The sequence below is a fragment of the Anabrus simplex genome, chromosome 10 (genome assembly GCF_040414725.1).
Source record: "Anabrus simplex isolate iqAnaSimp1 chromosome 10, ASM4041472v1, whole genome shotgun sequence".
NCBI lineage: Eukaryota > Metazoa > Arthropoda > Insecta > Orthoptera > Tettigoniidae > Anabrus > Anabrus simplex.
In genome coordinates, this window is record NC_090274.1 from 51181846 (window position 1) to 51209087 (window position 27242).

The 27242-nt window shown below is 37.1% G+C and overlaps 1 protein-coding gene across 1 annotated transcript in view; it reads left to right on the forward strand.

The window, feature by feature from the left end:
- The window catches only part of LOC136882346 (zinc finger protein 718), a 73148-nt gene that overhangs the window by 22253 nt on the left and 23653 nt on the right, over nucleotides 1–27242 (forward strand). Inside the window, exons 3-5 of the mRNA XM_068229448.1 lie at nucleotides 356–487; nucleotides 13272–13385; nucleotides 21054–21146. Of these exons, the coding sequence (XP_068085549.1) occupies nucleotides 356–487; nucleotides 13272–13385; nucleotides 21054–21146 (339 nt within the window). The remainder of the gene's footprint in view (nucleotides 1–355; nucleotides 488–13271; nucleotides 13386–21053; nucleotides 21147–27242) is intronic.

The following is a 27242-nucleotide window of genomic DNA, read 5'->3' on the forward strand; positions in this document are numbered from 1 at the left end:
GTGTAGACTTTGTTACATGAATTCTACTCATCAAGAGTCTGCTTGTTGATTGGAGTACAAGATAATTTCTTACATACCCATTATTCACACTTGTATATAAATTGCTTGTGTCAGTGTTACTATGAATTGTAGTTGCTTCAGCATCATGAAATGCAGGCCTGGCAGTTCAGTTGCTTGCTGCCCTAGTGGCATATATTTATAGTACAAAAATGATAATGAATTGAACTGGGCATCTAATTTTTTTTTGCTTTGTTATCATTGTTACCTTCCAAATAACCTCCTTGTTTTTCCATATTAGAGTAGAGAATCACTCTGTTCGTCTTTGTTTTTCTACTAATTTACTGAATATTCTTAGGTGCCAGATCTGCGCTTTCCAACTGCTGACAATAAACTGGTTGCAGTAAAGGTTGAACCACACCCTGAAATTGGCAGTGAAAATGTTCAAGAGGCAGATATGAGCATTGTCAAGGAGGAGTATGAAATGAAGGTAATTACTTTGCTGTGTAATATTTTCATCATCATCATCTTTATAATAATTTCTCCTTATCCAGTTCCTGCCAGGTTGGGGTATTTATGGCATTTCTCCATCTTCCTCTTTCCTTCCACCATTCCTCTTCCACAATCTTGTCCCACGCTAAATTTCATCTTCTTATGCTGCTTTTCACTGATTCAATCCACCTTTTTCTAGGTCTTTCTCTTGTTCTCTTGCACTTGCACTTTGCCTCCAGCATCTATCTTAGAATTCTATTCTCTTCCATCCTCTTCACATGTCCAAACCACCTTAGTTTATTATTTTCAGTTCTCTCATTTAGCTTTCCTATCCCAACTTCCTTCTTAACATCTTCATTTCTCACTCTGTCTGTCCTTGTCTTTCCTATCATACTTCTTTTTTAACAATTGGCTTAACGTTGCACCGTCACAGATAGGTCTTATGGCAATGATTGGATAGGAAAGGCCTAGGAGTAGGAAGGAAGCGGCTGTGGCCTTAATTAAGGTACAGCCCCAGCATTTGCCTGGTGTGAAAATGGGAAACCATGGAAAACCATCTTCAGGGTTGCTGACAGTGGGCTTGAACCCACTAAATCATCCAGATGCAAGCTCACAGCTGTGCACCCCAAACCACACTGCCAACTCGCCCGGTGGTCATACTTCTTAGGAATTTCATCTCACTGGCTTGAATTCTACTCTCTTCTGTGCTAGTCAAATTACAAGTCTCAGCTGCATAAGTCAGTATAGGTACATAGTACATTTTGTACATTATCTCCTTACTTTTCCTTGGCACTTCTTTGCTCCAAACAAGTTTTCTTACGCTTTGATAGAATACATTGCCCTGCTGTACCCTCCTCTTAATCTCCATGTCCACCTTAGAATATTGCATTAATTTACTTCCTAGGTATTGACAGCTGTCCACAATTTTCAGACTCGGACTTCCAGTTTTCACAGTGCCCTTTCCTTATATTTCCCCTCTCGATATCACCATAGTCTTGCTTTTATCTGTACTGATTTTCATGTCATACTTCTCAAGTTTCTCGTTCAGTACATCTAGTTGGAGTTGCACTTCTTTGTTGTTCTTTCTCCAGATCACATAATCATCTGCAAATAGGAGTATCTTCATCTCTTTATCTCCATAGGCTTCCTTTGTTTTGTTTACAATTTTGTACTGTAATAATAACAGTAATGCTGGCCCCATGGTGTAGGGGTAGCGTGCCTGCCTCTTACTCGGAGGCCCCTGGTTTGATTCCTGTCCAGGTCAAGGATTTTTACCGGGACCTGAGGGCTGGTTTGAGGTCCATTCAGCCTACATGATTAGAATTGAGGAGCTATCTGACGGTGAGATAGTGGTCCCAGTCTAGATAGCCAAGAATAACAGCCGAGAGGATTCGTTGTGCTGACCTCACGACACCTCGTAATCTGCAGGCCTTCGGGCTGAGCAGCGGTCGCTCGGTAGGCCAAGGCCCTTCACTGGCTGTAGTGCCATGGGGATTTGTTGTAATAATAATAATAATAATAATAATAATAATAATAATAATAATAATCATAATAATATTTTCCTTCCTTAGTGCTAAGCGGAGACACTATGTAGCTGAATGTCTTGCAATGAATAAGGAAATTCTGATAGAGAAATTGAAAATCAGAGAACTGAGATCTTGAGGAAAATCCTTGTTCCTGTCTAGAAACAAACTTGAGAGTTCAGGAAAGAACAACGAACTACATGTGCTTGCGGAAAAGATTGAACGAAAGTTATCATTTTTGGTTGTAAAATTTATGAACATTCACAAGGAACCCTCCTGAGTGCGAGGTTATGGGTGTGATATCTAGTAAGGGGCATTTGAAAGTTGTAGTAACGATTGAGACAGGAAACAATATTAGTTGCTAATGATGCACATTGCACATAGGAGGGCGACAGCAAATGTGTGACCGGGTAGTGCAGAGTACAATGTTCTGTGGAATGTTTGTGTTACACTTCACAAATTGGTCTTCATCAACGTTCACAAAATGTTCGAAACAAACCTTTAACTTTCATCATGAGCACCAACTGAAAAATGACGCACCACAGAGATCATAAATGTTAGCGTCAGGAAGATCAAAGGGGAATGCCTTGGGAGTTATAAATTGTTCAAGATGATCAACTAGTTATTCACTCTTACAGAATGGGTAGATAATCATATTGATACAACATGGTGATAAGAACTGTTGGAAAGTGATGACATGTAACCAAATGCAATCCAGTCTGTTGTGCATTTTATTGTGAAACTGGCTATTCTGTATGGCGTAGCTGCTGATGATGCAATAGTATGTTTTGTAGGCACGGAAAAGAAACTGACATCCAGAGGTTGAATTTGTCCCATGGTTCCAGCTGGTATGAATTGCAATCACATGCTTTCCACTTTTCTCTAACACTTCATGATTTTATAGGCAGACCAGGAGTCAAGCAACAGCAAGTTATTTTCACCAGCTATAGGCCGAAAGCAGTGTTCATACCATAGCTGTAGTTCTGGTAAGCCCATTTTCTCACCCTTGCTTGCTGTGATGTAAACATTCCCTAACGCCTTCCTAGGTCCATGACACATGATAGAATCGTTGAAGCCAGACAACCTTCAACTTCTTGCAGCACTATAAATAACTTCCCAGCCAGTTTTCCATCCAGACTAACAGTAGGCATAATCGTATGTGTTTGCATTAGGGTATTGACATTCGTTGTTTGTGCTATAACTCTGCTGGTATCTCCAACTACCAGAGTGCCTTTTATACGCATTTCCTCATCAAATCCTGATTGATATAGATGTAGATTCCCATAAGGAACCTGAAATATGTTCCAAAAGAGTAATTTTTTTTTTTACCAATATATTTGGTCTGTTATTGGACAGTATAAATTTTCCAGCTAACTTATTCCTGGTTGCCAGCGTAAATCCTGACTGGTCGAAGTTGAAAACGAGTTCCATACTAATGATGGGATAAGATTGTCATCTGCAAATGCTTAAATCAATTCTGCAGTTTAGTGTGCATCTTTAAGTTGCCACTTTGGAATCTCATTATTTTTCGTCATCCAATGTTGCAGCTCTGTTTGAAGTTATGCAACCATCCACTACATCCCTTGAAGTCACTGTATCCTATGTCCTGCGCAATTTGATGCCCATAACATAGTAGGTCAATATCATGCACATTGCGTGACTTCCCTCGAGTGTCCTTGAATGGCGCAAACATCAATAATTTTAACAGGTTCACCTTGTCCTCCCTTGGAGTACTATAATTTTTCATATGCACCACGCGGTCATATTGCGGCGGACTTATTCAAAATCTGTTAGTGTTTATTTTTACTATGTTGTAGATGGACATTATGTCTTGTACCCGCTTGCTGGACAGCGATTCACTGGAGCCGGGAGTTGTGGCTCCAACATGGACAATGAACTACATGCCCGATCATCTGTTTCTATATCACTTTCGCTCGTATCGTCATCAGTGCTATCCGCGTGTGCACTGTCTACTTAGTCGAGAGCATGCGACGCTACAAATTCCATGGAATCATCTTGCAAAAACACTAATATTTCATCTGCCACTTCATTCTCACACTGCGAAATGTTTTACGTTCCTTTCTGACGGAATGTCAAGTTGTTGTAGATACAAAGCAGTGTTTTTCTTTGTTTATGGTTGCCATTGCACTGGTTTATATCAATACCATGAGCAGTATGGCACTGTTATGATGTACGTGTTGAATGTGCCATTAAACTGCATCTCACAGTCTCATGGTCTCATACTCTGTTCACATTTGGATACCTACAGTTCTGCCCCTTCTTGCCATCAGCAGCCAATACTGCTCATGCAGGGTAGATGATAGATGAAGCTTTGAATGCATTCAATACAATTAGCTGTTTGCGACCTTGCACTCATGAGGGTTCCTTGTCAAACTAAGAAAATAAAATGGACTGCAAGTGTATTTTATTCCGAAAGTAACTTATGTTATAGAGAAGAAAGTTTCCACCTTTTCAATACAAATTTATTTATATAAGAATTCAATCTACAGTACCGGTTTTGACCATTTTACATAGAAATTTTTATATAAATAAATTTGTATTGAAAAGGTGGAAACTTTCTTGTCTATAACATACGATAACTGTCAATACGGAAAATGAAACTGACAAATCAAGAGATAACTTATGTTGGTAAAATCCTGTGTTAGCTATGGAAAATACATTTTGATTTATCCATAATCTTTCATTCTTGTCTCATATGTTACCTGGTCTTGCCCTCTATTTCCGTTGTAGTTTAAGGGAAATATTCACCGAGCTCTATAGCTGCAGTCGCTTAAGTGCGGCCAGTATCCAGTATTCAAGAGATAGTGGGTTCAAACCTCACTGTTGGCAGCCCTGATGATGGTTTTCCGTGGTTTCCCATTTTCACACCAGGCAAATGCTGGGCCTGTACTTTAATTAAGGCCACAGCCACTTTCTTCACAGTCCTAGCCCTTTCCGGTCCCATTGTCGCCATAAGACCTATCTTTGTTGTTGCGATGTAAGGGCAATAGCGTAAGGGAAATATTCGGTGCTTCTTTTGTTGATAAACTGGAATAAGAAAGAACTGCAGTAACTAGGCCATGTTTTACACATCGATAAGAACACAATTGGGAGAACATTGATGAAAACCATGGTGCCTGGGAATATGCCGTGAGTATGATAAAATATGAGGTGGCTTATGGGATGAGCCAATAGACGACAGTCCTTCTGACCTATTGACATGCTGCAGATCTTCATGTATGTTATTAGAAAATCTTGCAAATGGCACAAATTCTAGGAGAATAATTTTATTTTCGGCTCCATTATTATCCTTACATTGGAGCTATCATTCATTTACTCTTTATGTGCATTCTTCTCATCCTTTGTGCCTATGTACAGTATTTCGCACAAATGTACAACAAATTCAGACGACTCCATACTAGATATTCTACAGCATTGAAACAGATGATACAAGATCAGCATCGTTTCACACACCATACGAAAAGTTGTCTCATCCGGTGAATCCTCCAATCTTGCAATCATTAAGATGTAAGGCCAATAGCGTAAGGGAAACATTTGTTACTTCTTTTGTTGATAAACTGGAATAAGAAAGAGCTGCAGTATCTAGGCCATGTTTTACATATCGATAAGAACACCATTGGGAGAACACTGGATGTCAGGACACATTGAAAGTTACAGAAGTGAATGAGATCATTTTCTAGCAGAAGTCTACTCCACAAGGAACAGATTGAACATATTGTCTCCAAAAGCCTCATCCAAAAAGCTATTCATTCCAGATGTCTGTTGGCACAAGCACACCAAAATAACTCCCCTTATCCTTACATAATTCCTATTGGAAAATTCCTTTAGTACTTTCACAGAATTGGTAAAGCAACTGTGAAGAGGAAACTCACAGCATTTCATCTTCTCAACCAATGCAAACAGCCATTTGTAGAGAGACCCACGCACATTCCGCAGCCAAGTGCTAAGCTCTGAATCCCAGGACAATTATGTTTAAGAATGAAATATGCCAGACCCTAAGTTAATGAGATATATTCCAGCAAATGTTAACAAATGTAATTACCTACACTACCATGCAAGTTTATTACAATTTTTTTAAAATTCAAATTTTTTTCGAGGGTTGCCAACAGTGTGCTACACTTTACTTAGTGGTATCGCACTCTATATGGTTTCTTTGCAGTATTATTAATTTGTAATTAATCTGTGTGATGGTGCTTTATGTTAAAAATGTATTTATTTTTTATATATGTCATTTTTGAAGAATTTAAAGGTGTTCTTTTACAATTAATAATGCCTGTCTTCAATTGATATGACTCCAAGGAAGCATACTGTGTGGTTTTTATTGTAGACACTTGAGTTTAAGCTTTAATTGCTAACAAACTGAAAGTCCTATTGCCAAATAAGTTATACAGATATTTTCCTTATTTAATTCTGCATTTGAGTGAGTAAGATAAATTGTTTTTGAAGTTCATTAATTAATTTTTATTTGTGTTTGTAGTAAATATCGTCCTGGTTTTTGGCTTCTTCTCTAGGAACCACTTACTGAAATATATACACAGGTAAAACTTTGTTATAGCTACATGTATTCATAATATAATACTCGTGTTACTCTAGTTTTCATCTACTCCACAGAAAATTCATATCATTTTTGTACAGCAACATTTTCTCAGCCCAGGATAAACGTACAGTAGGAAACTTGTTCTTGTTTTGAAGCACTCAGTTGTGGTTATCAGAAACTGCCACCACTGTAACCATACAGTGTGATACTGAATTTATGAAGAGTTATATTGATGGGAAGTTGTGCATGCGCTAGACCGTGCAATTAAAAGCAGGCAGGGTGGTGAAATTGTGTACAGCTTTGCTGTGTTTAGTAGTAAATACAGCGCACATTGAACACAGCTTTTTTTGTTTATTTTCAACCTTTGATTTTATTTCTCTGTATAAATTCTACTTCCCATCACCTTTGCTTTAAGGACTTTGGGCATTCAGTTGCAGGTTTGCAAATGGTAGGCATCCTCATTTAGAAATATCACACAGTACAATTTTTACAACAGTTATTTACATTACTACTCATATATATATTTACAATATTTTATTCTGTCGATATTCTTTGTCTGAAAAATCACTATGTTCCGATGGATCGGAACTGCTACAATTCATGTTGATTATGACTGGCTCGAAATGAGGGACATTTTTAGACAGTCCCATCTTTCTCCCATTTTCTTGGCATGTGTTTTTACATTGCTTCCAGAGTTTCAGAAGTGTAGAAATTGACATATCAGTAAAATCCCCCGTATTATTTTCCAACAGTTTCAGGCAGACCCTTTAAATTGTGGAGAATGTTTTATTTTTGTGAAAATCGCTTATATTTCCTCGTATTATGGCCAAAGTAAAATAATTTGGATTTTTGAACGTCCCGGCATCAAACATTGCTTTTTTCTTGACCTGGATGATATATTTCCACCAAGCTCGAAGATGGTTTTCCGTGGTTTCTCATTTTTACACCAGGTAAATGCTGGGACTGTACCTCAATTAAGGCCATTTCCTTCCCACTCCTAACCCTTTCCTATCCCATCGTCGCCATAAAACCTATCTGTGTCGGTGTAACGTAGAGCCAATTGTAAAAGGAAAAAGATATATTCCCAATCATTCTCCTTTGAAACAGCTCCTACTCCCTTTTCTGATGACAACAATAATCTAAGACAATCTGCCATTTTCTGGTACACAAAGAGCCTCAAGCTGGAAATAAAACCAGAGCTGCTCACTTCTCAGGCAATATTTAAATTGAAGCTCAGCAGAGGTTTAGGCACCATCAAGTTAAAAAATTCATAATGTTAAATCTACAAAATATAACGTAATGAAAATTTTAGGGCTACTTACTGATATCAAGTCCAATGTTTTTGAGCACTACATGTGATGGCTGTTGTTCAGGGTTGTCCATAATCACATGCAATATTTACAAAAATATGTAATTTGGGCAAGTCCAATATGGAAATTTGTTTCCAGTATATTTATGAAGAATGCAACTTATTTACATGAAAATTTCCTTTTATAATTTCCAGGAAAGGCTGAATTTTTAAAATCTTTTTAGGTCCTGTGTATGTACGCCATGTAGAATTATCAACAAAATGTAAATATCGCAAGATGACTTCAAACAATGGCAAGGGACAGGTTTGAGGGAATATAGAATTTCTTAAAAATCCATCCCTGATGAAATAGCTCTTCAGAGTGGGTTTCTGACCCCATGAATATTATAATCTCCAAGAACACATAAATTTCCTCCCCTATCTCTGGCTTCCACTTCCAGGCGCGCGACCTTGGTTCCAAGGGCGCGCCAAGTATAAACTCTGCCGCGTACCTATTTGTTTCTCGAGAAAGTAGATCAATCACTTTGTCGTAAAAAAATGGCAAAAAACCATCTAAAACAGACATGAAATGCTTTCTTGTACCTGGCATGAAGGGAATCTTTTGTGTGTTCATGATGACATCTACCACTCACCACAACCACTGAACAGCGGACGAAGTTATTACGGCTGAAGCTATTTCTTCTTCATCTGCGCTGTCTGCCACTTCTCCAGTAATCTCTTGCTGTGCATAGTCACTGTCCATATTACTACCAAAAATATCACTTTCTGATACATCAGTTCCACTACTGTCATCTATCAAACCAACTACCTCCGTGCCCGAAAGAGAATGAGAGGGCCCAGTCATTCCTCTGCGACTGAGTAGCTGTTAGCCTGTGAAGAAAAAATATATATCTGCGCACTATTTGCTTTCAGTGCTTTCCCTTTGTATGTGGCAAGAATTTTCAAGTTAGACGTAGTTCACAAAATATTCTTGAGTTGGCAGGAAAGAACCTTTTAAAGCAAATACCTTCAAACTAAATAATAGCGCATCACATGTATCCCTTATCAATACGATTCAAAAGCAACAGATATCGATCAGTTTCGTGTTTGTTCTAATAATGAAACAGAGATGGCATGAAAGTACGTTACTTTTTGATTCATAGGGTGAAAACAAACCCTGTGAAGCAGCAGTATTACATGAATAATAGGCATTCTAACTTCTACTCGCACCGGCCGTTTGTCCCTGCTCTGCGGCATAGCAACAAAGACAGCATTTCGCTTACTTTATCTGTGCATGACATTAGATAACAATTAAAATTAAGAATTAAGAAAATAAACTCGTACCTTATGACAGGAGCTTATAATAAGACATATGTGTTGCTGCGACATAAAGCACATTGTAAACAAATTTGTGGTTGGCTGCTGAGGACTTCAAATGCATATAGTAGACTTTTGTCAACTGGAAGAAAAACCTACAAGACCTGTAAAAAAACACCTTCTAACAGGAGAAATATGTAGAAAAAGTTTCTTACTGTGGACACATAAGACATCAGGATTGACAGTGGAAACCAGATAGAAAGGTCTTTTCTCTGATGAGACACTTTGATGTGCAGAGGTAGAGGGTTCAGTATGTGACCCTAGTGAAGAATAAGCCAACAACTTCAGCACTTTTGCAAAACACCTCATGGAGATGATGCTTTAAGGTGCTTGATTAAAAGAACTGGCACCAGTCTGCCCAGTACATCCAATTACTAGAAAGGAGAGTTGTTGGTGAGCTGCAGAAGGGGATTAGGCTCTTTGAGATACTTAAAATAATGTGAGCACATTCTTCATATTCATGTCTTATGGTGGTCAGGGAACTCCATTGACATTAATCCAATAGAAAACATGCAGGTTGTTTTCAAAAGACGGCTCACAAATCATGATGGTTCCACCAAAGTATGCATGATAATCTCAATTTACAGTGTGAATTTATGATGGTGAAAAAAAAAATGTGCTTAAAGCCTGTGGAATCCATGTCAAGTCATTGAAAGGAACTTACAAAATAAATTGACATAGTAGCAAAGATTAAAGATATGTATTAGCTGAATAAGTACACACAAAAAATATAAAATATGTATGTTTTTAGCAGGTTTTGATTAATTTGCATGGCCTGGTTGTCTTTCAAGAATATACTACAGTGATTTTCTCTCATCGGTTGGTATAGCCAGCTTATCTACCTCCTGTTGACTCATCAATCCCTGCTCTGCGACATACCAACAAGGACAGCACTTCACTCCATTTGTCTATGCATGACATTAGATAACAATTAAAATAAAGAAAATGAGTAATTAAGAATTAAGAAAATAAACTTGTACCTTATGACAGGAGATGTTGGAAATATTCTCCTCCTGCATCCACACATTTCTGGCATTGTGTTAGGAAACTCCGATTCACACATGTGAGTTCGTCTCCCGAATTGAGGCTATTTCTCTCCAGATATGTTCTTTTTTTGAGTTCGTCTGACATGTGAGAAGTTCTTGCATACACTTTATTGGTGAAGCTCCTCTTTAAATAAAAGTTACAAACAGTTATATCTGGAGACTGCGATGGCCATTAGTCCATACTAATAACATAGCTCAAAAAATGTCCTCAATTAAGTTTAATGTGTCATTAGCCTCTGTGCGCAGTGGCAGAGTCTTGCTGAAAATATCGGTTTCGACAGTTGGTGTCAGTCTGTCAAAAAATAGTTTGAGTATATTATCCCTGTATCTTTGTGCATTAATTGTACCCTGAAAAAGAATAGGCCCTATAGTTCTGTATCCATTCACTGCACACCATACTCCATCCGTTCCTCTTGTAGAGGAATATCATATATTTGATTGGGGTTTTCTGTACTTCAGTATCCATTATTCTGCATCAAAACATACTCATGTAAATGAAACCATGCTTCGTCAGAGAAAAATATTAAGCGCTGATCAATTATTTCATCATGGACATTTTGCAACATCCAATTACAAAATTGTACCCACTTATTGTGATCACATGGATACAGTTCTTGTTCTACAGTTACCTTGTATGGTTTCAGTTTTAACATTTTCATAGTCCGCCATGCTGAGCTCTTCGAAATCCCGGCTTCTTGTCCACGTCATCTTAGGGATTTTGTAGGCATATATTTTAATCTTTCTGCGATTTTATTTACATTTCCCCACTAAGTAGACATTTTTTTTTACACTTCACTTGTTATCAGTTAAAGAACCAGTTCCACTCAATTTGTTTATGAGTTTCTACAGGGTCTCTCTATATGGAGGGCGTACACCTGGAAATTGTGTTACAACTTTCCTCATGACTTCCCTGCAAGATTCTGTTTTCACATAATTATCGTACATAAATACCCTTCCCTCGACTGTGTGGACTTGTGGAGACATTATGAGAATTATACCCCGAAGTAATATTTCATGACTCGAGAACATTGGAGTGACAGTTCAGCACTTAGTGCACGTTCTGAGCATGGACCTGAACTGCGAAGTGCCGGCATTTTCTACTGTCACTGAGCTGTGTGGTGGGAAATAATGTGTCAATGGGAGGCAGATAAGTTGGGTGCACCTGTCGGCCGACCATTGAGAGAAACTCACTGTAGATGCTAAATATCCTATGATATATCCAAAGGGTGAAAGGTGGGTTATAACTGCAGTTTGAAAGGAAGGATATCGTCCCTGCTCTGGCAAACTAACGAATCTGCAAATTGTCAAAAGGTTAGGAGAGCTGAAAGAAGTTGTGATTACTCATGCCAAATCAATTTTTATATTTAATTATTGGTTTTATGTGTTAGGCATACAGAACGAGCTGCAGATATGAGACTTTATTAGAGGGTAGACAATATATAAATAACAAAATCTAGACCAGAACTTCAGAACTACAGATTCCTTAGTTTGTCAGTTTCGCTAGTTTGCCAGAGTGGGGACGATATATTGACAATATTTTAACCCAAAGTTATTCTTTATAATATCTCATTGAGTTTGTAGCTAAATTTAATGATGTTATACTAGGAAGTCTTTTTGTACTCTGCACCTTCTGATTGGACATAAGCTCTAATCAGATTTAACTATAGAAAAGGGAAGAAAACAAGGAGGATTGCAACAGCAGTTTTTGAGGTGTTTCTGTGTCTTCTGTTCCTGTTCTCTGCTGACCTATCACAGTGTTTATCATGTTAAAAGTTCATATTCTTGTTCCTGTCTTTCCATGTATGACTTTATTATGCTTGCCTGTTTTCTTTCATTCCTGAACATGGCAAGGTTATGAAATTTGGAGTGCTTTATCTCCATAACTGTTTATCATTTTATATCCAAAATACCTTGGTGTCATCTTGGACCATACACTATCCTTCAAACAACACCTCCTGAACTTAGCACAAAAGTTGAAGTCTCGAAATAACATCCTTCATAAACTGTGTGGAACTACCTGGGGGTCTTCAGCAACCACTTTGCGATCTTCAGCCCTGGGTTTGGTGTATTCAAGTGCTGAGTATTGTGCACCTGTTTGGATGAACAGTCACCATACAAGGCTTGTTGACACCCAGGTTAATACCACAATGCGCATCATATGTGGCGCAATCACATCTACTCCAATTCATTGGCTTCCACTGCTAACTTGTATAATGCCACCTGATCTACGCCGATCTAACGCCTTTATGAAGGAATTCCACAAGATCTCAAGAAATCCTAGTCTACCCGTGAATAGTGACCTGCCACTTCTGAATCTTAACAGACTAAAATCACGCCATCCAACTCTGCGTGATGCCTCTAACATGGATGCTAAGGATTTTAAACCTCTTGATGAGTGGAAAAGTAGATGGGAAGCAGCAACGGATGTGCGCCTTCATACCTTCTTCTGAGGTCCCAGACTTCCAAGTGGATCCCACCTACCACGCAAGACCTGGACTGCCCTGAATAGAATCAGAACAGGACATGGTCAGTGCAGAGCTGCTCTCCATAAGTGGAAAAAGCTCCAGACTGTTAGTCATATATATATATATATATATATTACTGATTATGTCTGTCCGGCTCCATGGCTAAATGTTTAGCGTGCTGGCCTTTGGTCACAGGGGTCCCGGGTTCGATTCCCGGCAGGGTCGGGAATTTTAACCATCATTGGTTAATTTCACTGGCACTGGGGCTGGGTGTATGTGTCGTCTTCATCATCATTTCATCCTCATCACGATGCGCAGGTCACCTACGGGTGTCAAATCGAAAGACCTGCACCTGGCGAGCCGAACATGTCCTCGGACACTCCCGGCACTAAAAGCCATACGCCATTTCATTTCACTGATTATGTCTGTATAAGCCATATGTTAAATAATAATTGTATACAATCTGCAGATGTATGTTGAGGTCGATTTGCTGAATAGTTCTTGATGTTATAATTTTCTTTTAAGGAGGTAAGTGTCTACCCTTCAACTGATCAACAGCTGATAGTGAAAGTGAAAGATGAACCACAACCATATACTTACCCATTTGAGGAAGAGTTGGATCTCAACAAAGTCAAGGAGGTATGTGTTTTTGAAGTAATATTATGAAATTTCTTTATAGTTTTTCTCCTTCTTTGGCTGGTGAACATTTCAGTGTCACTTCCCTGGAATATTTTTTGTTCTTTATGCACTGTCACAGTCTGTATAGTGGTCACCAAAGGCAACCACAATGTGAAGGTTACTGTTATTATACAGGACATGTCTTGGAATAAATTAATGGGAAAATAAGAGTAGGCAATGCGGCATAGGAATAAAAAACAAATATATAAAAGAACCAGAGAACCACGATACTTGACAACATAACACACGAAGGTGGAAAGGGTGGAAGCACAAGAAAATGGGAAAACAATCAACTAGACATTCAACACTTAACAACAAAATGATAACATTTATGAAATTTACTTTTCATACAGTAAAATGAACAGGAGGGACTATGTGTGAAGAGGGAATTCTGTTACTCTATAATCTCAAGGGGAGGAGAATCTTGGCACTAAAAACCAAAAAACCTCCCCAAATAAAGCTGACAAATTGAATTAATTAATAATTATAAATGTATAATAACAACAACAAATTCCATGGATCAGTTATCCAGTTAAGGTACTCTTGAGGTAATGTGAAAATAAATTAAGATTAAATGAAATTTAAGATTTAACCAACAATGATTCATGAGAAAATATGAAAATAAATTGAAATTAAACAAAATTTGTGAAAAAATATGAAAATAAATTGAAATTAAATAAGATTTGTAGATTAAATAAGAGTGATTCATTCTCAAACAAAATTGGATGCTGTACTGTCCTATAAATAAGAGTCCAATGCCTTATTAATTTATGTCCATCTATGTATAATGTTCAAAAAAATTATTAAATTTGGAGAAGAAAATCTTGCAATAGGTTACTACATCCATTACTGGAGCACAGTACAATGGCATATTATACCACGACATCTATACGCCAATTAACAGTGAGAAACAACACCAAGGACATAAGAAAGTCAGTTACAATAGAATGTTCAACAATGCACAACTAGATATAACTGGAAAAAAATAGAAAACTAGGATAAAATTTTTCACTGGGTCAAAGAAAAGGTTTCATACACTTGTTCACAGTTAATTTACTTTATTTGAGTCCAGTTAAAGTATAATCTCAAAAATAAATTAGCATCACACTATGAAATCATATTCTCACAAACAGAAATTTTTAATAAGAGGATTCAAGAGGATCAAACAGGTTTCACATTTGAAAGGTACATCTTTGTAACTCCTAGTTGAAATAATAATAACAATAACAACAACAACAACAACACCCACCAGATTTACCTAACAAAAGTTGAGGCAAATCTTTCTTGAAGGAACAATTTAATCATGAATTAGAATTTCACAATGTAAGAGAAAACAATTTACAGTTGGAGAAGTTAGAAAATATCTCCGTTAGTAAACACAAGTGGGGTAACTTCTCAAAGTAATGAAGTTGGTGCAATTAGTCGTACATTATGGTTGAAACATTACATTGGAGGTGTCTTTCTCTGTGTGAATAATAGTTACTGAACTCTCTAAACAACGATCAAACACCTTTTAGAAGTAAATCCTATTGGTACCTGAAACAAAGTAGTCCCATTATGATAATAGGAAGTTGTACTTGCAACACCCAGTGATAATTGTGTAATATTAATTAATTCCTTACCACAGAATTATCATTTCCATGTTTTCTAGCTAATAAAAGTAGACATGACCGAGGTTCCGGTCAATCCATGTCCTTGCAGCATTTCACCAGTTAAGGCTATTGAGAGCCTTGTCTGCAAGTACATATTGGCAGCCAAGGCTCCACAACTCGATAGTAACTGAAGTCCTTAACTTGCGAGCATGAAGTCCTTGTGCGGACAGAGGGGGAAATATCCCATGATTCCGAGCATTATGCAGTGCATGCACATCATCATTTAAATTAAGAGAGACCATAAGTACAAAAGCAAGCTATTCCCTCAGGATATAATGTCTTTAAAATTAACATGCATCATAGTCGATTAAATGCGGGTATTTGTTTAAAGGAGTTGACTTCACAGCCGCATTTCAATGTATATAGGGTTTCGGTATAAAATATTGTTTCTAAATTTGGTACACTTTACTAAAGTTTTAAGGGTACTTGAAGTAATACTGCAGAATGATTTTGATAAACCACATGACAGTGGTGTGGATTTGTGAGTGAATCCAAAAAGACCTCGAAAAAGTTGTGTAGTTGGAGAGCAGGCAATAGTATGATAGCAAACAGGGTGAAAAGTCAAGTTATAAATTTTACCAAGAGGAAATAATCTTTTGGTTTTAATTACTGTGTTGATGTGTGAAAATACCCCATGGGAATCACTAAAGGAAGGATCTTCTTTGAGCTAATCACAATAATGATGTTGTAATTAAAGTTTGGAGAATTTCTTACCAAGATCTGTCAGATAGTGATGAAGGACACATGATGGTCTAGTGACACCATTACTGTTTTCTCACCAAACTGGCCATATATAAAATCCTGGCTTTTACATGTGGAATTTTTAACTCTCTTGCACTCAGCCTATATGCAGGGGTTTGCTCGAAGCACCTCAAACTAATCCTTGTGATTTTACAGCCAAATTATAAATAAATCTACACATAAACAATTTAACACATATTAAAATAAATAACACTAATATAGGAGACTATAAGCATTTTAGAAATGAACATACCTTGGATGTATTATTATTGGTAAAGCCAAAAAAATCATTAAACTTTGAAAATAATTGTTGAAAAATGACAGAAAGGTTAAATATTATTGCATCTTTTTTTGTTTACTCTTAAACATTAAAGAAAGAACATTTAATTCTGAGTAATTTGTATCAATATGATGTGTGTGCTGCAATTCACTCATGAAGTATAGCACAAAGTTATTCACTGTACACACAACTGTCATCGATGTCAGGTTCTTCAAGGTCCAATTCACGATTTACAGCTGTGACCGTGTGAACATCTTCAGGGGTAACAACAGTGAACACATGATATACCAAAGAAATGAAATAAACTTTAAACTGAACTGATAGCGAGATCAAATTGTTTATTCACAAGGTAACAAAAAACAGATCTACGCAGTAACAACTTCGAACAACCACAACAAACATTCACGGTCCACAGATTTCATTTGTCGAAACTAAAAATATTTCGTAAAGCTGGTGGATATACCTATTGAGTAATATGCAAATTCAATGCTTTAAGTTACTGTCACCATCATCTGTTACCATATAACAGCCACACGAATGACCAAAACCGACACCATGAGCTTTCTCGCCATAACCTCTTGCGCCAATAGATTGGCACACTGAGTGCAAGAGGGTTAATATGAAAACTCTTGCATCTCTGATTGAGATTCCATAAGACATAGATCCCATGGCTGTAATACAAAATCAGTGGTCATATCTTGCTTTAAGCATTGAGGCAATTTTGAGGTCTTAACAACAGCAGCTGTAGAACTGAGCGTTCTTTATATTTTTGTACAACTAAGGAATGTTGTGTTCCAGTTCTAGACATCCCTATCAATTTCTATGCAGCTGCTGGAAGTAGTGATGCAATTTCTGCGAATAAATGTAAATAAACACGTCTTGTAAGAAAGAGAGCTCACCTGGTATCGAGTACAGCTTTGCAGATGCACCTGGGTTATTCCTTCTTCCTTTTGCTTTAGTAAAGCGTAAAGATTCAAATATGGTTCAGAATAATACAGTAGAACTGCTATTTAACATTTTTTACAGGAACCTGATTTTTTTCACCTTAAATAGTGGTTTACCTTAAATAGAGGTTTCAGTAGATAGCCTGTATTAACATAAATTCCACTATCACACATTATTTTCACAGTGACAGCAATAAAACAAGGAGATATTTACCCTACACAATATACTGTAATTAAGCTTCGTACTGTTTGTGCTGAAGATTACTCTTGTGTTAAACTGCCCCTGCTATCTATGCAAGGGACCTATGTTGCAACATAATTAGCTCCGGCTCAGACTGTAAATAAATAAACGAATAAATAAATTGAATTAAATAAAGAATTAATGCGTAATGCATGGGTGCAGCATAACAAATTTATTTGTTTGCACTATCATCAGATTAACAGACCTATGCTATTTGCAGAACCCAGTTGAATAATAGCTGAAGGCTATGCTTAATGATCCTCACCACATACAAAGGGTAATATGAATTCTAGATGATAGATCATTATCTCATACATACATACATCTTCATTGTGCACTGTTATGCCTTTTAGTAGTCAGTCTGCAAGCTTCTGCAAATTAACTAAGTGCTTCCATAATCTTCCATTTGTAACCAGCTCTTTAGCTTCTTTTAGTTACAAATCTCTTAAAACTTGGTCTCCTTCTACGTCTCTTAGTTGGTTAAGAAATTGTTTTCACTGTTATTTAGGAACATGTTCATTACTATACCCGATAATGGTGAGCCCTTGGTTAACCCTTCCATTTAACAGTCGATTTTTGTCGGTGAATGCAAAATTGCATCTGTTGTTCTTATAAGGTTATCTGCGATCTTCGATAAATTTCAGAAAATATACCAAACTCGCAAAAAAACACATTAAAATCGGTATGAAACAGCATTTTTGCAGATGTTTTACAAACATCGGTATACCATACAAGTGATAAGCTTTAACAGCTTCATTTCAAGTAATACTAATCCCGTATTGTCTGTAATCAATCAATGAATATTCAAGATAAACTTAATATTATAATTAAGTGGTCTGCCTATTCAGTACAATATATAATTTATTATATCTAGTACATGTTTCGTCCCCTAAGGGACATCATCAGCTAATAATAAATTAACATTAATATATCAGAAATAAATATTATTAAAATTGGAATGACACATAATTTTTTTTTTTTTTTACATTTAAAATAAGATCTTCGAAATTTTGTTAAAATTGCAAGTCATAAGAGAGATAAAACATTTAAATAGTCCCTATTTCTCTTGTTGATGTTCTTGGGAAATACCAGTTTTGCTTATAAAATCTTAAAATATCAGTTGTTGTAAATAATACACTTGACGTGTATCTCTTGGTAGAAGATTTGTTGAAAATTAATAAGCATTCCTTAGATGGTATAATAAAATTTATACGCTTCAGAATTTGAAGTCAGATCGGGGCCGTGATGGTAAAGTTCTGTGTGGTAATGGATATAATTTTTATCTGAAATAAAATGAAAAAATATATCCATTACCACACAGAACTTTACAATCACGGCCCTGATCTGACTTCAAATTCTGAAGCGTTTAAATTTTATTATACCGTCTAAGGAATGCTTATTAATTTTCAACAAATCTTCTACCAAGAGATACACATCAAGTGTGCTATATACAACAAATGATATTTTAAGATTTTATAAGCAAAACTGGTATTTCCCAAGAACATCAACAAGAGAAATATGGACTATTTAACTGTTTTATCTGTCTTATGACTTGCAATTTTAACAAAATTTCGAAGATTTTATTTTAAATGTCAAAACAAATTTAATGTGTCTTTCCAATTTTAATAATATTTATTTCTGATATATTAATGTTAATTTATTATTAGCTGATGATGTCCCTTAGGGGACGAAACATATACTAGATATAATAAATTATATATTGTATTGAATAGGCGGACCACTTAATTATAATATTTAAGTTTATCTTGAATATTCATTGATCGGTATACCGGGCGAGTTGGCCATGCGGTTAGAGGTGTGCAGCTGTGAGCTTGCATCCGGGAGATAGTGGGTTCGTATCCCATTGTCGGCAGCCCTGAAGATGTTTTTCCGTGGTTTCCCATTTTCACACCAGTCTGTACCTTAATTCAGGCCACAGTGGCTTCCTTCCAACTCCTAGGCCTTTCCTATACCATCATTGCCATAACACCTGTCTGTGTCGGTGCAACGTAAAGCCACTATCAAAAAAAGAAATACAAATAGCAGCTTACTCATTAGCACAGTAATTTCTAATTCCAATAGTCTGACCATGCATATTGAGTTTCATAGATAAAAATTGTAATAGAATCACTCCAGAGGCTTGTGGCAAACATTTTCATTTTCTTACTTCAAACGGTGTTGCCTGATCTAGGTTTACCGTGCAAGTATCATGAAAAATTTCAAGCTCCCTGTAGATTAGTGATAACCTTTTCACTATAAATTTACATGGGAACAGCCTTTCTGAAAACTTTCCGGACAAAAAGGTACTTAACCTAACCTATGAAATTAGTTACGCACACTGCTGTATCTTGAGCAGGAGAAGTATTACATTGTTATTTTATTTCAGTACTTAATTTATTAAAATTAAGCAACTGATTACTTCGGCCTTTATTTCTAAGAAGTTAACGACTGCTGTCAGTGCATTATGTTTGCTTAAATCATTGGTGAGTTTTTATGCTCGATGTCAACAGCACCTTTGAATGTCGGAGAGAAAGCTTGCTTGTGCATGTAGTTAGAAATCTGTACAGATTATCTTCGATTGCATTCAATATAAATACAGGAGTAGAGTGTATGAATATTGCTAACAGAAAAACTGACACACCCAAATTTGCCCATAATAATGGTCAAATTAGTAAAAGGGTTCTCATTGTAAACGACGGATATTGCACCACAGATTAATGTAAAAATTTTGGAGGGCAAATAATGTTGTCATTACAATGGCGTTCTCTTCTACTGTAGTACAATGGCCATGGTTGGGTGTGTGTATAACTTTTCACTTTAACCCTGGGTGCCCATGCTCTAAATTCCTCTTCTGCCTTGAATCATTCTTAACAAGTATTTGAAGTCTTTTTCATAGGTTTTTAAATGTGCCGTAACCATAACAAATAGAAATAAATATTTGAGAATTTTAACATTTCCTTATATAAAATGCAGATTTTCTCCTAATTTGAATTACGTTAAATCGAATATAAAATTGCATTGCTCCCATGAAACAATTTTCGGCACTTGAAATTTCTTCTGTTAAATCTCGGTTTATGCCAAAAATTGAGATCATGCAAAATTGAAGTTATGCTATGTATGGAGATATATTTAAGAAGTTTGCATTTTGAGATAATATTGAGTGTTAAGAGAGGAATCTGAAAGCAGACCACTCAGTATTGTGATTATACTGACTTGTGGTATCTTAATAGCTGCTTATTCTGTGGATACTTCTGATCATTTGTGACTTTATATCGTCGGCTTACTTCTAAAACCTCGTATGTTACAATGTGCTTCCTACCCATTATGTTCCTTAAGATCGGTCGTGCCTCCCAGCCACATATTTATATGCAATCCATCAGAACCTTTTTCATAGTGTTCATTTTCCTGTGCTGGCGTGTGAAGGAAAATGGACCTTACCATACCGTATTGTAGGGATGTTGTATTCATGGCGAATTTAAGCATTCCTACAGTTTAATGTATTTAAGGTTCATTTTCCTTTACACGTCAGCATAGGAAAATGAGCACAATGAAAATTGTTCTGATGGATTCTACATCCATATGTGGCTGGGAGGCGTGACCAGTCTTAAGGAAGAAAATTGTTAGGAAGTACATTGGGAGATATGAGGTTTTAGAAGTAAGCCATCGATATCTTGTGGTGTGTTGGCAAAAAGCTTTCCATTCTCCCTGTTTTTAAAAAAGTATTTGGGCTCACATGATATTTGCTCTGAGTAAGGCTTTTCATTTTTTTAGAAGGTAGAGATCAACTCTGCTGGCACTAATGAGATGAATAATGACCAGTATCAAATCCCTGTGGAAGATTTTTGTATAGACGTATTAAATGAGGTATGTGTTGTTGAAATGACTTTTTTTCATGCAAGTTCATTCCTTAAGCCCTGAAGGAATTTAACATTATACCTTAAGAATTGTAGCTGTTAACCTATTTTCTTTACACTATACTCGGTGTATACCAGTGGTTAACTGAAATACCTGGATTATCTTAACTGCGATAACTTAAGCTTTTGATATTTTTAGATGCAAAACTGTTGTTTGCAAGTGAAATAAGACTGATAATACAGGTGACTGATGTTAGCAGGGTATGTGAAAACACTGGTATTAATATTAACAGGAGGGAAAAGGAAGCCCAGAACAGAAGATGAGAGAGGCAGTATTGCCCATTGTCCCCATACCGTTTTGAAATAACAAGCAATGATTTTCTTTAAATTGCACTTCACACACTGGATGAAGTACTGAGACATATCTTCCAAACTCTATATTTGTCACAGCCGATTAGAGTTCACAAGTGTCAGAAACAGCTTAGTGGCTGTGCAGTATGGTTATCTTTTGTTTAGATAAACAATCTCTCTTAACTTATGATTGGAGCCCTATTACAAAGAAACATATACAAGTGTATGGAAGTGTGCTCTTTCGATCTGCTAATATAAAACTAATAAAACTTCTTAGTTTTTTATATATGTATGTTCAGTCCTAGGCATCACTGAAGAGGCGTACTAGGGAAATAAGGAGTGAGATAGTTTCCTGTTGCCTTCCTCACTGAGCCAGAATTTGCTATTACGTATCAGTCTGCCAAGCCCACTGAAATGCATGCACCAACCAATCCTATGAGCAACAGTTCCACACCATTCATAGCAGGGACTGGCTGCATAACGAATGACATTACTAGCATAGCTCATACCGTAGTCACTTTCATATTGTTAAAGCTGAGGATAAGACTGAGACAAATCAATGAAAGTAACAAAATTGCTCTAGCCAATACCAGAAGACATAGCACACTGTAAACACTAGGTCCCGCCAGCAAAATTCAAATACCAGATTTAGGTAGAATTCAGTAGAGGAACAAGTGATACCTTCCTTTACTTGTTAATAGATCTGTACAGATGTGTCTTAGACACTGCATGTGAGTACTATGGTAAATTCTTTCCCATGATGTTGGTAAATGCAATACATACACTGTGAAATCTAAATTAATTTTCAGTATAGAAGTGTACTCTTTTGTGGTTTAATCTGCATAATTGCAATGTGTACAGGAATATGGTGAATGGATTCATTTGATAGAATATGTCCAAAGTACCTTTCATGTAATCACATTAATACATGTTGGTACATTCAGTATTATTTCAGTATCACTGAAATGCAACTCAGGACTTCGAGGGAACTGCTTGTTATGTGGTGGTGGATAGTGCCATGTATGGTATATGGTGAATGGTGCATGGGTTGCAGAGATATTGGGTACAACACGAATGCCCAGTCTTCAAGCCAAGTGTGGGGAATTGAGACCAAGGCCCTCTGAACCAAAGGCTAGTACACTAACCAGTCCGCCAAGGAACAGGTGACTGTGTCTGAAGTGATTCTACTTCACTTAAGATCCACATACAGGCAAACAAAGGCATCCATTTTCTTTTTTGAGCAGTACAGTTATTTGACATTACTGTCAGCTCTTCTGCAGCTTGTTTAATTTGCTCCAATGCTCCCTTCACAAGGAAGAAAGCAGTTTTATTTCCTCTTCTGCCACCCAGTGATGCCCTCCATAAGATGTGATGTGTCTGTGATGTTGGTGGTAATAGCAAAATTGAGAGTCCAGAGTTTTCTGAGGTAGAAAGACTGGAAGATTTCCAAACTTGAAGCTGGGAGGCTGTCTAGAGATCTGTCATCTCAAAAACTTCACTAACCTGCAATGATTCTACAGTCTTAGTGAAAATGAACTAATTACCATATTTGCTCGCATATAACTCACACTTTTTTGACAAAATTAAGTGTGAAACTTTTTGGTACCTGATATATTTGGAGATTCGTGTGCAAAAAGATCGTATTCCCGAACAAATGTAAAATTTGCATTGGGCTATTGAAACAAGACAACTGGCATACTTACACTATTCATTGTCACTGCCTTAACACATGGGTGACGGGCCCCGAGAAATCTCGTAGTACGCTCGCCAGCGGTAGGTGACGGGCCCCGAGAAATCTCGGTTTTATTCACGACACTGTTTTCGGTCTTCCTGTGACATCTCTTGACTATATCTTGAACTATTTCGGACGTGCACATTGAGTAGAATAAATCGTAGATGTATATCTGCCACTTTTCTTTTATTCACGGCCTATTTTATTCTTTGATTTAGTTTCAAAACGTCGACTTTCTTCCTGCCGGTTCAGTCAATGACAAGATGGAGCGCCCGTGGAATACGGTGTTAGCTGACAACAATATTTTAGAAGAATTATATGCCGATGATCGTTCAAATGGAAATAGTCTAATGAATTAGTGGAAACTGAATGTGAGAGTGATAGCGGAAGTGATAATCAAGCCTCTACAGGCCGTAATTTACCTAGTGTACTTATTTATTCAAGTGATTCTGACGACGACAACGATGTAAACATTAATGATGTTTTAGGAATTGACGCTGAATATGGTTTTGTAAAGGCAGATCCACTATAACTTAGGGGCATTGGAGAGTACCCATACCAACTTTAAAGATAAAATATTGACTGGTTTAATATTTATTAACGTCTTTATAATCAAGTGCACCCTAGCATGGTTAGTAGAAAAATGTCCGGTCCACAGGGTATGTGACAAGCTCAAGCATTCGGTCAGCAATGTGTTAAGTCTCCAAGCTATTCACGTGTGCATCATTCTGGTCACCATCCCATACTTCATCATCCTAACTTCTGTTCAATGCATTTGTGATGCCCATCTTCAAGAAACTCTTCACCATAATGTCTGTCGACACCATAACCCATGGGCGCATAGCCCGATCACATACGGGTTCAAATGATGGCCTCCTTATTTTGCCTGCTGGTGTCAGCTCACGCTCCCCTCCTGCCATCCATTGGGCGTACAATTTACATATGTTGTCCTTGAAGGGCTTGTTGACAGAAACATCTAAAAGCTGTAGACAATGTGTGAGTCCACCGGGAATTACAACAAGATCAGCTTTCATTTCCTGAAGACATTTCTTCGTGTCTTCCACCAAGTGTCCGTGGAAACTGTCCCACACTAGCATTTCTGGGCATCAAAGCAATGCCTCTGGCCATGCTCCCCACTCCTATGCACCCAGTCTTGGAAGAGCTGTATCCATCCATTCTTTCTTTTGAACCTGTACTTGAATGCCTTTGGGAAACTTCACTTTAGGCACTGTTTTTATTTTGAAAACAACGTACGGTGGCAATTTTCTTCTGTCTGTGGTTATTGCTAGCATGACAGTGCATTGCTGTTTTTCACACTTAGTTGTTTGTACCAACACACTAGATTCTCCCTTCTTGCTGATGGTGGTTTTGTGTGGCATGTCAAAGTTTTTGGGGTTTGATCTGCATTGCCACTTTGAGATAAGAGGTAATTGTTTTTCTTCTGCATTGCTATCACGTGGCGATGAAAATATATGATTTTGTCACTGAAATCACTTGACATTCTCTGGCAGAGAGATGTTTGCCTTCGTGGACACAATCTCTTTCGTATCAAGAATCTACGGATCCAATCCCGGCTCACTTTCAGATCTGAACAGCTGATTCCTCCTTTAATCACTAGTTTGCGTGCTTTGAAATGTAGCATCTTGTGCGAGATGCTAATGTCATCATTTTGAAACTCTGTAATGTAATCATACCTGCCAACTTTTACAGTTTATCTGTAAAATGTATGTAAATTGCAGTGTTTTACGGTAGGACGGTGTCATTTTACAACTTCGCGGACAGAAATTTGAAATATTAACATTCGATAATCACCCCACTTCCGTACAGTCGATTGTTTGCGTGGGTTGAAGGCAAGTCCGTGACAGTCAATAACTCATTCTTTAATATGATTGGTACTTGTGATGTTTGTGTTGTCATTGGAATTTAAAGCTGGGATAACAGTTCTTCCATGTGAATCTTAGGTATCGACAGGCTCTTTTCCGCAAATTATTTGTTCTGCTCCGTTCGCTTGTTGCGATTTAACCCATATTCTTTGACCATGTGAGTGTTGTTCTTTGTTTACGAAGTTGGCGTTCCTTGAATGTTTTGGCCTTTTATGATTATGACATATTGTAATTAAGTGTTTGAGTTTTTGTGTTATAACTTCGTGCTTTGCAGTTTCCTGTATTCCTTGGACTAATTGCATTCATTCTACATGTGTGTGTTTTATCATATGTATATTCTTTGTTCACGAAGTTGGCATCATGTTCATTTAATGGTTTAAGACTTTGTGCTTTGACATATTTTAATGAAGTGTTTGACTGCCTTGAGTGTCTATGTTATAATTTTATGTGATGTTCAGTAACCCAGGTTCCTTTCCATGTTTCAGTAGATATCGAGCTATTTGTTCTCGGACATTTTCATACACTGTATTCCTATTGTAGGATTCATGAATAAATCCAAAAAGAAACAGTACTTCCAGACATTTAAAGAATCATATTCTGTTGATTTTCTGTGTGTACTAAAATCAAGAGAGGGAGAAAAACTTGCCTTTTGCACTGTATGTGTGTGTGATATTAATATTGCATGTGGTGGAAGAAATTATATAAGTAATCGTGGGAAGTGCAGTAAACATGTAAGTTACATTAAATCGAAGGAAGATAACAAGAAAATCAACACTTTTTTGCCAAGTCTGGAAACGTTGACAGTGATATAATTAGGGCAGAGCCTGTTTACTTCCTTTTTGGTGGAACACAATGTGCCCTTAAGTGCGGCTGATTATGCTGGTGCTTTATTTAAGATGGTGTTTTCCCACATCAGAAGTTGAAAAGAAATATAGCTGTGGCCGCATGAAAATGACATGCATTGTAAATAAAATGGTAAAAAAAAATGGCCCATTCGTTTTGGCAACGGATGGAAGCAATGATACGAATGCCAAGTTGTATCCTATTGTTACATTCTGTGATATTCTGCAGGAAAAAGTAGTGAGCACTGTGCTATCCATACCAGCGTTAGATGGTGACCTAACAGGGCAAAACATAGGTAACCTGATGTTATCACAGCTGAATTCTCATATCATACCAATTGAAAACTGTGTGGCTTTCTGCTCTGACAATGTTCCTGTTATGATAGGACACAAAAATGGATTTTCAGCAGTTCTGAAGGAAGTTAGGACCGATGACCTTCGATGTTAGGCCCCTTAAAACAACAAGCAAGCAAGCACGAAGGAAGTTCAACACGGTATTGCCATCATAAGTTGCATTTGCCACCTGATTAATCTAGCAGCTAAAAATATGCTGGAAGATCACCACGTAAAGTGGATGAGATCCTTGTTGATGTATTTTCTTTCTTAGAGAACAGTGTCAAAAGAAAAGAACACCTTCAGACATTTCAGAACTTGCACAATAAGGAGGCAAAGAAAATTCTGAAGCATGTATGTACTAGGTGGTTATCTTTAGGCAGATGTTTGGATAGACTACTGGAGCAGTGGAATCTGCTTCTTTCTTTCTTTCTTTCTTTCTTTCTTTCTTTCTTGAAGGAGGAAGTAATATTATGTAGGCTACTCGAAACATTTCCACAAGTTTGACATCTTTCAGAATACCTAGTTGAACAAAGTGGATCCAAAGAGTATCAGAAGAAGAGAATTCTTGATTCTGCTACTACACATGCCCCTAAAAGAATAGCATATTGTACCAAATGTGACAAACTCATCCTAAAATGTAGGACTTTTCCTACATCACAAGTTTTCACCCAAGGATGATATGTTTGCATGTTCTAGTTGCTAGGTTAGACAAAATTGAAGACGCACAGTTTTCTTCCATTCGTATTTTCTTGGAAAAGTTTCCTATCATGTTATGCAAGGGAGAGAATGAAACTACAGATGAGGTGGTGAATGAGCTTCAGAGGCAGTTGACAGATCTTCAAGTAGATGACACTTAGGCTGCAAATCAAGATGCTGCCAGTGATTCCAGTTGGGCACAGATACCAAGAATTTGTGGAGCCGATAGACTTCAAGTATAACAGAATTTCTATAGTAATGCTCTC